Raw genomic sequence first — 12,265 nt, forward strand, 5'->3', positions numbered from 1 at the left:
AGGAAGTGAAGAAGCTCCTTTTCGTCTAACTTTTTAAAAATATTATAGAGAACGAAACAAAGATTGGGCTCACATGGGGATAAGGTAGAACCTGAAATAACATGAACAAACTTTAAAAAAAATTATCATAATTGAGAAATTTGACACTCCACAAAATTAAAATTAGTTTTTCATGGCCATAACTTATGTTTAGCAGTCACTATGCTGTTAAAACCGCAGTTACACCTATTACAACAAGGCTTAACATTTAATGGAGTATTTAAGAGGGATATTACCGCAGAAAAGCCCAAGTTTTCATCAGTTTCACATTGCTGGCAGTGGGGGGTGGGGTAGCCACAGCGCAGCCAGTGCCGGAGCAGTGAATGACTGACCGCAACGTCAGGATTTCTGCGTTTAGAGGCGCATGCGTTACATCCTGAAGTTGCGGTCAGTTTCAAATTGGTAATAATGGCGAACGCTGTTAGTTCATTGTTGTTACCCACCGCAAACTCCGGCCTACTGTCTTTAACCGTTCTGGCCTATATGTGACTCCAGTCCCACGCCAACGTGGTTGACTTTTAACTGCCCTCTGAAGTGGCCTAGCAAGCCACACAGCTGTATCAAACTGCTACAAATAATACCACGTGGATTGCAGTGTTGAAGAAGATGCCCACCATCACCTTCTCCGGATAACTTAGGATGGACAATAAATGCTAGCCTTGCCAGCGATGCCCACATTCCGAGAATGAATAAAAAAATGTTAATTGTCTCAAAATTACAAATATTTATTGATTAACCTTTTTTGTAATTACCACAATCAGAATTGCAAAGTCTAAAATTGACCATTTAAAAGGCAAGTAGACCTGTCATTTTGTTAGCATCTAAAAAGAAATGATGAAGAGAGTTATTAACCTTTTTTTGCACAAAGAGGGAAATGAAGCCCCTTGGAAGACAAGCTTGTATCAGGTCAAAATATTAGCAATTTAGGACTGAAAATAATCAATATGAATTTTGACAGAAATGTTGTGGTACAATATAGCTAGAAAGAGCTATTTTTGCTCAGCATTCGGAACAAAATAGATTTTAATATGTCAGATAAATTAAATAATTCCCTCTCACCATTTTGCACCAACCCCCGCCCACCCACCGCACCCCTGCAATTACCTTATCTTGTGACACAGGTACTTTTCAACAAGTTGTTTCTTTATTCCTGTACAAAAAACAAAAGGCGATTACAAGTCTAGCACAACCATATATACCTGCCAAGTTAATTTTAGCGCCATTTACGTATACAGGATTATTATCAGTGTATGGTAGAATCTAATTTATTGTTTAAGAATATCAAAGAGATTGACAAAATTGATCCAGGCAAATTATTCACTGTAGCCAAGAGTTCAAATACAAATTCCGAATAAGAATTCACACCACTTAAATAAAAATAAATGTTCCCGTGTCCAAAACTAATTAAAAGACCCTTTAATTAAGCATTTAAAATAAAAAAATAATTTTTTGGAAATAAATTTAAACATTTTAAAATGAGCCAAAATTTACCTAAGCTAATTTTAAATGTATATGTATGTTTTAATCATTTTTAAAATTCTATTTTAACATTTATTTTAACCCTTACGCCTGGTAAAAGGCCTTACATCTGCTTTTACCCGGTGTAAGGGTTTCGTGGACATTCGCTGGTAGTTGGGAAATAGCTCAACACTGTGCCAGTGAAAGTGGTTTTGCAGTGGATGCGAACGATCTGTCAATGCGATATTTGACAGAACGCAACTTCCAGGTTTTCGCGCATGTGCAGCGCTTGCGACAACTTGGAACTTGCGGGGCCTTCCGCAAGCTTTGTACTTATTACTGAGTGTAATTAGTGTACACTGTGCATACACTGTCGAAACCACTGTAATTTCAGGCCCAATTGTTTATCTGCTACTGGATAGCAACATTAGCTATATAAAAGCTAATTTCACACATGTCTACTCAGCCACGTGCAAACATTTTCCCCCCACACACATCCTTGCTTCCTCATTCTATTCATGAACCCACATATACATGTATTTGCACATACATAAACGCAATGCACTGAAATGTCTCACAACGAATCCTACGCAATGTCTAGTTATTGGATGGAGTGTGATTTGCCACCTAAATACCACAATGTTGCACTAAAAAGTCCCAAAGGAAGTGAAAATGCCTTTTTTTGAGCATATTTGAGCATTTTTACAAAGTACTCGCCACAATATGTCACAGGTCTAATTTAGAGACATAAAAGGGTAAACTTTACAAATGCATATTCCTGATGAGGAGACTCACCCACACTGGGCGCTTGCATTTGTATAATTAATTTTAATTATAATTAATTTGATGGCATGCATTCATAAAATGAACTCTCCATTGTACACTTCACAAAAGCACACTTAAATCAATTTATTATTCATTAATAAGTACAAAGCTTGCAGCATTCAAAATGATGCTTCTAACTGTGCAGTCAGAATTTTTTTTTAATTCATTCCTGGGATGTGGGCGTCGCTGGCAATGCCAGCATTTATTGCCCATCCCTAATTGCCCTTGAGAAGGTGGTGGTGAGCCGCCTCTTGAACCGCTGCAGTCCACGTGGTGAAGCTACTCCCAACAGTGCTGTTAGGGAGGGAGTTCCAGGATTTTGACTCAGCGATGATGAAGGAAGGGTGATGAAGGAACAGAATGAGAGGGTTGTCCTATGAGGAGAGAATTTTGGAAGATCACAACCAATGCATCCATTATCTCTGTAACTACCTCTTTTAAAACCCTAGGATGTAGGCCATCAGGTCCAGGGGATTTGTCGGCTTTTAGTCCCATTAGTTTCTCAAGTACTTTTTCTCTACTGATATGAATTAGTTTAAGTTCCTCACTCTTATTAGCCCCTTGGTTCCCCGTTATTTTTGGTATGCTTTTTGTGTTTTCTACTGAAAAGACAGATACAAAATATTTGTTTAAAGTCTCTGCCATTTCCTTATTCCCCACTGTAATTTCACCTGTCTCAGCCTCTAAGGGACCAATGCTTACTTTTGCTATTCTCTTCCTTTTTATAGACTTGTGGAAGCTCTTACCATCTATTTTTATATTTCTTGCTAGTTTACTCTCATATTCTATTTTCTCCCTTTTTATCAATTTTTTGGTCATCCGTAGGAGGCAGCAGACCCGAGAGGGAGCGAGAACAGAGCCTGAGGATATACAGGAAACTTTGTGCTATCCAGCACCGACGGGACCGAGCTGTTGCCGTCCCATCAAAATTGCCGGACAAACCAGCGCTAATGTTGAAACATACGGAGATTTTGAGCTCCGTATCTGGCAACAAACCCTGTTGCTTAGCAACAGCTTCTAAACAGTCGGCCGTACCTTGCAAGCATCTCTGTAGCTTAGCAACAGCTTCAGCGAGACCTTGCAGCGCCTGACTGGTGAAAAAAAAGCAACGAAAAGAAAAAAAACCTAACGAAACGGCTCCTGATTTTTGCCGGTGGCTCGAGAATTCCGGACAGTTAACCTCCGGATAAACCAAAGTTTCCTGTGAAGAGCGTGGCAGAGCGAGGCCCGAGAGCGGAGGTAGCGGACCTGACAACAAAAACAAGGAGTGATGTCACAGGAAAGCAGGAAAGTGATTGGTTGGTCAGTATTTCTCTCTTTATCTTGGGCATTGGTTTAAATTAAGAGCCGGGATTAAAAACTAAACATTCAAAAAGAGGGAGCTGATTGGTGAGTATCTGGTAAGTGTTTTTACTTGGCTTTCTTAAAGTTTTTAAGTTTATTCCAGCTAGGTTAGTAAACAGTCTGTTAATTAGAGGTATGGCAGGGCAGCTCACACCCGTGGAATGCACATCCTGTGCCATGTGGGAAGTTCTGGACACCTCCCGTGGTCTGGACAACCACATGTGCAGGAAATGTCGTCAGCTACAGCAGCTCGAGCACCGGGTTATGGAGCTTGAGCAGCGGCTGCAGTCACTGCTGTGCATTCGTGAGGCTGAGAGCTACGTGGATAGTATGTTTCGGGAGGTGGTCACCCCACAGCTTAAGAGTGTGCAGGCAGAGAGGGAATGGGTGACCGTCAGACAGAAGAGGAGGACCAGGCAGGTAGTGCAGGAGTCCCCTGAGTCCATCTTGCTCACCAACCAGTATTTGGTGCTGAGTACTGGTGAGGGCAATGGTTCCTCTGGGGAGTGCAGCCAGAGCCAAGTCCACAGGCAGGGGGGAAGAGGAGAGGGAGAGCAATAGTGATAGGGGATTCAATAGTTAGGGGAGCAGACAGGCAATTCTGCGGCTGCAGACCTGACTCCAGGGTGGTATATTGCCTCTCTGGTTCCAGGGTCAAGGATGTCACTGAACGGCTGCAGGGCATCCTGAGGAGGGTGGGTGAACAGCCAGAGGTCGTGGTCAATATCGGTACCAACGACATAGGTAGGAAGAGGGATGAGGTCCTGCAGGCAGAGTTTAGGGAGCTAGGAAAGAGGTTAAAAAGCAGGACCTCAAAGGTAGTAATCTCCGGATTACTACCAGTGCCACATGTTCGTGAGTACAGAAATAGGAAGATAGAGCAGATGAATGCATGGCTGGAGAGATGGTGTAGGAGAGAGGGCTTTAGATTCCTGAGAAATTGGAACCGTTTCTGGGGGAGGTGGGACCTCTACAAGCCAGACGGGTTGCACCTCAACGGGAACAGGACCAATATCCTTGCGGGAGGGTTTGCTAGTGCTGTTGTGGAGGGTTTAAACTAGCTTGGCAGGGGGATGGGAACCTAAGTATAGAGTCAATAGGGAGGGAAGAAAAACTGGAATTGGAAAACAAAAATGTAGAAAGTAAATTGGAAGGACAGCGAAATCAAGGGCTAGATAGTAGTCAACAAGGAGGTTTACCTGTACTAAATGGTATATATTTCAATGCAAGGAGTATAGTGAACAAGGCAGATGAGCTGAGGGCACAGATAGATACTTGGGACTATGATATTGTAGCTATTACAGAGACGTGGCTGAAAGAGGGGCAGGTATGGCAGCTCAACATCCCTGGTTACAGGATTTTCAGACGGGATAGAGAGGGAGGTAAAAAGGGAGGGGGGGTCGCGGTATTGATTAAAGAAACTATTACAGCTGTGAGTAGGGATGATATGTTGGAGGGATCATCAAACGAGGCCATATGGGTCGAATTGAAAAACAAAAAAGGGGCGATCACACTGCTGGGAGTGTACTACAGACCCCCAAACAGTGAGACGGAGATAGAAGAACAAATATGTAGACCTGGCTAACCAAAATAGTAACAATACTGTGGAGGAAGAATTTCTGGAGTGTATACGGGATGGTTTCCTGGACCAATATGTCGAGAAGCCAACTAGAGACCAGGCCATCTTAGACTGGGTATTATGTAATGAGAAAGCATTAATTAGCAATCTTGTTGTGCAAGGCCCCTTGGGTCGGAGCGATCATAATATGATAGAATTCTTCATTAAGGTGGAGAGTGAAATAGTTGACTCAGAGACTAGGGTCCTGAATTTAAAAAAAGGAGACTACGATGGTATGAGGTGCGAGTTGGGTAGGATTGATTGGGGAATGTCACTCAAAGGGTTGACAGTGGATGGGCAATGGCAAACATTCAAAGATCACATGGATGAACTACAGAATTTGTTCATCCCAGTTTGGCATAAAAATAAAACAAAAAAGGTGACTCAACCGTGGCTAACAAGAGAAATTAGGGATAGCATAAGATCCAAGGAGAGGACATATAAATTGGCCAGAAAAAGCAGTAAACCTGAGGATTGGGAGCAGTTTAGGATCCAACAAAGGAGGTCAAAGGGATTAATTAAGAGAGGGAAAATAGAGTATGAGAGTAAGCTTTCAGGGAACATAAAAACTGATTGTAAAAGCTTTTATAGATATGTCAAGAGAAAAAGATAGGTGAAGTCAAGCGTAGGTCCCTTGCAGTCAGAATCAGGGGAATTTATAATGGGGAACAAAGAAATGGCAGACCAATTAAATACATACTTTGGTTCTGTCTTCACAAAGGAGGACACAAATAAACTCCCAAAGATGTTGGGGAATATAGGGTCTAATGAAAGGGAGGAACTGACAGTATTCAGTATTTGTAGGGAAATGGTGTTAGGGAAATTGATGGGATTGAGGGCCGATAAATCCCCAGGGCCTGATAATCTACATCCTAGGGTACTTAAGGAAGTGGCCCTAGAAATAGTAGATGCATTGCTGGTCATCTTCCAAAATTCGATAGACTCTGGAACAGTACCCATGGATTGGCGGGTAGCTAATGTTACCCCACTGTTCAAAAAGGGTGGTAGAGAGAAAACGAGGAATTACAGACCGGTAAGCCTGACATCGGTAGTGGGGAAAATGCTAGAGTCCATTATAAAGGATGTAATAGCAGAGCACTTGGAAAAAAGTGACCGGATCGGACAAAGTCAACATGGATTTACAAAAGGTAAATCGTGCTTGACTAATCTACTGGAATTTTTTGAGGATGTAACTGGTAAAATAGATAAGGGAGAACCAGTGGATGTGGTGTATTTGGATTTTCAAAAGGCTTTCGATAAGGTCCCGCATAAGAGATTAGCGTGTAAAATTAAGGCACATGGGATTGGGGGCAAGGTACTGACTTGGATAGAGAACTGGTTGGCAGACAGAAAGCAAAGAGTTGGAATAAACGGCTCTTTTTCCGAGTGGCAGGCAGTGACTAGTGGGGTACCGCAAGGATTGGTCCTTGGACCCCAGCTATTCACAATATATATTAATGATCTGGACGAGGGAACTAGGTGTAATATCTCCAAGTTTGCAGAAGACACAAAGCTGGGTGGGCGTGTGTGCTGTGAGGAGGGTGCCGAGAAACTCCAGTATGATTTGGACTGGTTGGGTGATTGGGCAGAAGCATGGCAGATGCAATATAACGTGGATAAATGCAAGGTTATCCACTTTGGTGTCAAAAACAGGAAGGCAGATTATTATCTGAATGGCAATGGATTGGGAGAAGGGGAAGTGCAACGAGACCTGGGCGTCCTTGTGCACCAGTCGCTGAAAGTAAGCATGCAGGTGCAGCAGGCAGTTAAGAAGGCAAATAGTATGTTGGCCTTCGTAGCAAGAGGGTTTGAGTATAGGGACAAGGATGTCTTGCTGCAGTTGTATAGGGCCTTGGTGAGACCACATCTTGAGTACTGTGTGCAGTTTTGGTCACCTTATCTGAGGAAGGATGTTCTTGCCATGGAAGGAGTGCAGCGAGGATTCACCAGGCTGATACCTGGGATGGCAGGAATGACGTATGAGGAGAGATTGGGTTGATTGGGCTTGTACACGCTGGAGTTTAGAAGAATGAGAGGGGATCTCATCGAAACTTATAAAATTCTAACAGGGCTAAACAGACTAGATGCTGGAACGATGTTCCTGATGGTCGGGGAGTCCAGGACCAGGGGTCACAGTCTAAGGATAAGGGGTAAGCCATTTAGAACAGAGATGAGGAGGAATTTCTTCACCCAGAGAGTGGTAAACCTGTGGAATTCTCTGCCAAAGAAGGCAGTAGAGGCCAATTCATTAAATATATTCAAGAAGGAGTTGGATATATTTCTTAAGGCTAAAGGGATCAAGGGATATGGAGGAACAGGTTACTGAATTTGGATGATCAACCATGATCTCATTGAATGGCGGAGCAGGCTCGAGGGGCCAAATAGCCTACTCCTGCTCCTATCTTCTAAGTTTCTATGCTTCCATGTAGACAAATTTCTAAGAAGTGCAAAAACTATAGGGCAGTAATAGTAGGGGATTTCAACTACCCCAATATTAACTGGGATAAAATTAGTGTGAAGGGTATAGAGTGTGCGGAATTCCTAAAATGCATCCAGGAGAACTTTTTTAGCCAGTATGTAGCAAGCCCAACAAGGGAAGGAGCAATTCTGGACTTAATTTTAGGGAATGAAGCTGGGTAGGTAGAAGGCGTATCAGTGGGGGAGCATTTTGGTGCTAGTGACCATAATTCTGTTAGATTTAAGGTAATTATGGAAAAGTACAAGGATAGACCAGGAATAAAAATTCTAAATTGGGGAAAAGCAAATTTTGCTATGCTCAGAGGGGATTTAGCCATAGTGGACTGGAAACAGCTATTTGAAGGTAAATTAGTGTCAGAGCCTTCAAGGAGGAGATCCGGAGGGTTCAGACCAAATATGTGCCCTTAAAGAAAAAAGGTGGGACTAACAAATCTAGAGCCCCCTGGATGGCTAGGGACATACAGGGTAGGATAAAGGAAAAAAGGGAGGCGTATGACAGATACCGAGGGCTAAATACTCCAGAATCTTTAGAGGAGTACAGAAAGTGCAGGGGTGCAATTAAAAAGGATAATAGGGAAGCAACGAGAGAGCATAAAAATTCTTGGCAAGTAAAATCAAGGAAAACCCAAAGATGTTTTATAAATATATTAAGAGTAAGAGGATAGCTAAAGAAAGGGTAGGGCCTATTAGGGATCATGAGGGTAATCTGTGTATGAAGCAGCAGCGAGAGCAGACCGACCTGTGAGGGAGCAGGCAAAGGAGGAGCGAGGAAATAAAGCCCGAGGCTCGAGGCCCAGACCAAGCTATTAGGAGCAGCAGCGAGAGCGGACCGACCTGTAAGGGAGCAGGTGAAGGAGGAGCAAGGAAATAAAGCCCAAGGCTCGAGGCCCAGACTGAGCTATTGGGAGCAGCAGCGAGAGCGGACCGACCTGTGAGGGAGCAGGCGAAGGAGCAGCAAGGAAATAAAGCCTGAGGCTCGAGGCCCAGACCGAGCTATTGGGAGCAGCAGCGAGAGTCACCTCAACAGGCAACATTCGAAAGTGACGTCAGAGATTAAAAGTGACATCGGCACAAGGGAAGGAGCTGATTGGTAAGTAGGATCTGGTGAGTATTTCTACAATCCAGTCGTTAAAGTAAAAGTAAGGTCTCTAGTTTAGAGTAAGTAGTGTTTAAAGTGAAGTAAGGCCCCTAGTGTATTTAATATTCTTTAACTTAAAGGAAGTAAAGGGAGTAAATTAAGGGTAGGACATAGCAGGGCAGCTTGGCAGCGCGGAGTGCTCCTCCTGTGCTATGTGGGAAGTCAGGGACACTTTCGATGTCCAGGGCGAACACATGTGCAGGAAGTGTCTCCAGCTGCAGCTACTTGAAATCTGCGTTTTGGACCTGGAGCTGCAGCTGGAGTCATGTGGAGCATCCGCGAGGCTGAGATCTTCGTGGATAGCACGTTTAATGAGGTGGTCACACCGCAGGTAAAGAGTGCACAGGCAGACAGGGAATGGGTGACCGCCAGACAGAGTAAAAGAACTAGAAAGGTAGTGCAGGAGTCCCCTGGGTCCATGTCCCTCTCCAACAGATTTTCCATTTAGGATACTGCTGGGGGAGATGGTTTCTCAGGGGAATGCAGCAAGAACCAAGTCTGTGGCACTATGAGTGGTTCAGCTGCACAGGAGGGGAGGAAAAAGAGTGGGAATAGTGAAAGGGGATTCTATCATAAGGGGAACAGATAGACATTTCTGTGGCTGCAGACGTGACTCCAGGATGGTATGTTGCCTCCCTGGTGCCAGGGTCAAGGATGTCACTGAGCGGCTGTAGGACATTCTGAAGGGGGAGGGTGAACAGCCAGAGGTCGTGGTCCATATCGGTACCAACGACATAGGTAGAAAGAGGGACGAGGTCTTGCAAGCAGAATATAGGGAGCTAGGAAACAAATTAAAAAGCAGGACCTCAAAGGTAGTAATCTCAGGATTACTCCCAGTGCCACGTGCTAGCGAGAGCAGAAATAGGAGAATAGACCAGATGAATGCGTGGCTGGAGAGATGGTGTAGGAGGGAGGGATTTAAATTCCTGAGGCATTGGTACCGATTCTGGGGAAGGTGGGACCTGTACAAGCTGGATGGGTTACATCTTGGCTGAAACGGGACCAACATCCTCGCAGGGGGGTTTGCTAGTGCTGTAGGGAAGGATTTAAACTAGTTTGTCAGGGGGCTGGGAACCTAAGTGTGGGCCCAGAACAGAGAGAAACAAAGCTGGAAGTGCAAGTTCGAAAAGTAGTCAGCAAAACTAGTAGGGAGCAGAAGCAAAGGCCAACAGTAAAGAGGGTCAAAGTGCAGAAAAATATTAAACAGGCAAAGTTGACGGCACTTTATCTAAATGCACGTAACATTCGCAACAAGGTGGATGAATTAATGGCACTAATAGAAGTAAATGGGTATGATGTAATTGCCATTACAGAGACATGGTTGCAGGGTAACCAAAGCTGGGAACTGAATGTTCAAGGGTACTCAACATTTAGGAAGGACAGACAAAAAGGAAAAGGAGGTGGCGTAGCACCGTTAATAAGGGATGAGATCGGTACGGTAGAGATAAAAGATCTTGGCTTGGCAGATTGTGATGTAGAACTGGAATCAGTTTGGGTGGAGCTAAGAAACAGCAAAGGGCGGAAAACATTGGTGGGAGTTGAGTATAGGCCACCAAACAGTAATGGTAATGTAGGGCACAGTATCAATCAAGAGATTAGAAGTGCATGTAACAAGGGCAATACGGTAATCATGGGGGACTTTAATCTACATATTGACTGGGCAAATCAAATTACTACTATTGGTGTGGAGGGCGAATTCTTGGAATGCATGCGAGATGGTTTCCTGGATCAGTATGTGGAGGGACCAACCAGGAAACAGGCTATTCTGGATCTGGTACTGTGTAATGAGAAAGGGCTAATCAATAATCTTGTGGTAAAGGGGCCTTTAGGGACAAGTGACCATAATATGATTGAATTTTACATTAAGTTTGAGAGTGATGTAGTCCAATCTGAAACTAAGGTCTTCAATCTAAACAGAGGAAACTACAAGGGTATGAGGGTCAAGTTGGCCATGGTAGATTGGGAGACTACACTAAAAGGTATAAAGCTGGACATACAATGGCTAACATTCAAAGAAATAATGCATAATTTGCAACAAACATATATTCCTCTGGGGCATAAAAACCCAAAAGGAAAAGTGATCCAACCATGGCTAACAAAAGAAATTAAAGCTAGTATTAAGTCAAAGGAGGAAGCTTATAAAGTTGCCAGAAAAAACGGTCAGCCTGAGGATTGGGATCTTTTTAGAAATCAGCAAGAAATTGATAAAGAAAGGGAAAATGGAATATGAGCACAAACTAGCGAAAAATATAAAAACGGATTGTAAAAGCTTCTATAGGTATGTGAAAATGAAAAGACTGGCAAAGGTAAATGTAGGTCCTTTACAGTCAGAGACAGGAGAATTTATAATGGGGAATGAGGAAATGGCAGAGAAATTAAATAAATACTTTGTTTCTGTCTTCACAGGGGAAGACACAAAAAAATCCCAGAAATACGAGAAAACCAAAGGTGTGATGAGAATGAGGAACTTAAAGAAATTACTATTAGTAAAAAAACAGTACTAGCAAAATTAATGGGACTAAAAGTTGATAAATCCCAAGGACCGGATGACCGACATCCTAGGGTTTTGAAAGAGGTGGCCATTGGAATAGTGGACGCATTGGTTGTCATCTTCCAAAATTCTATAGATTCTGGAACGGTTCCTGCAGATTGGAGGATAGCAAATGTAACCCCGCTATTTAAGAAAGGAGGGAGAGAGAAAACGGGGTACCACAGACCTGTTAGCCTCACATCAGTAGTTGGGAAAATGCTGGAATCTATTATAAAGGATGCAATAACTGGGCATTTAGAGACTAATAGTAAGATTGGGCAGAGTCAACATGGATTTATGAAAGGGAAATCTTGTTTGACAAACCTATTGGAGTTCTTTGAGGATGTAACTAGTGGAGTAGACAAAGGGGAACTGGTATATATAGATTTTCAGAAGGCCTTCGATAAGGTCCCACACAAGAGGTTGGTGAACAAAATTAGGGCACATGGAATTGGGGGTACTATACTACCATGGATTGAGAACTGGCCCAGCTATTCACAATCTATATCAATGATTTGGATGAGGGGACTAAATGTAACATTTCCAAATTTGCTGATGATACAAAGCTAGGTGGCAGTGTCAGTTGCGAAGAGGATGTGAAGAGGCTTCAAGGGGATCTCGACAGGTTCAGTAAGTGGGCGAGAACATGGCAGATGGAATATAATGTGGATAAATGTGAGGTTATCCACTTTGGTAGAAAAAATAGAAAGGCAGAGTATTTCCTAAATGGTGAAAGATTGGGGAATGCAGATGCTCAAAGGGACCTGGGTGTCCTTGTACATGAGTCACTGAAAGTGAATGTGCAGGTGCAGCAAGCCATTAGGAAGGCAAATGG

The 12,265-nt window shown here is 43.3% G+C and overlaps 1 protein-coding gene across 2 annotated transcripts in view; it reads right to left on the reverse strand.

The window, feature by feature from the left end:
• Window positions 1-12,265, reverse strand: part of spag8 (sperm associated antigen 8) — a 76,856-nt gene that overhangs the window by 35,424 nt on the left and 29,167 nt on the right. For both annotated transcript variants that reach the window (XM_085973320.1, XM_085973327.1), the window contains exon 3: window positions 1,144-1,189. In XM_085973320.1, the coding sequence (XP_085829446.1) occupies window positions 1,144-1,189 (46 nt within the window). The remainder of the gene's footprint in view (window positions 1-1,143; window positions 1,190-12,265) is intronic.

The sequence above is a fragment of the Somniosus microcephalus genome, chromosome 2 (genome assembly GCF_052327205.1).
Source record: "Somniosus microcephalus isolate GS21.2 chromosome 2, FLI_Smic_1.0, whole genome shotgun sequence".
In the NCBI taxonomy this organism is placed as follows: Eukaryota; Metazoa; Chordata; class Chondrichthyes; order Squaliformes; family Somniosidae; genus Somniosus; species Somniosus microcephalus.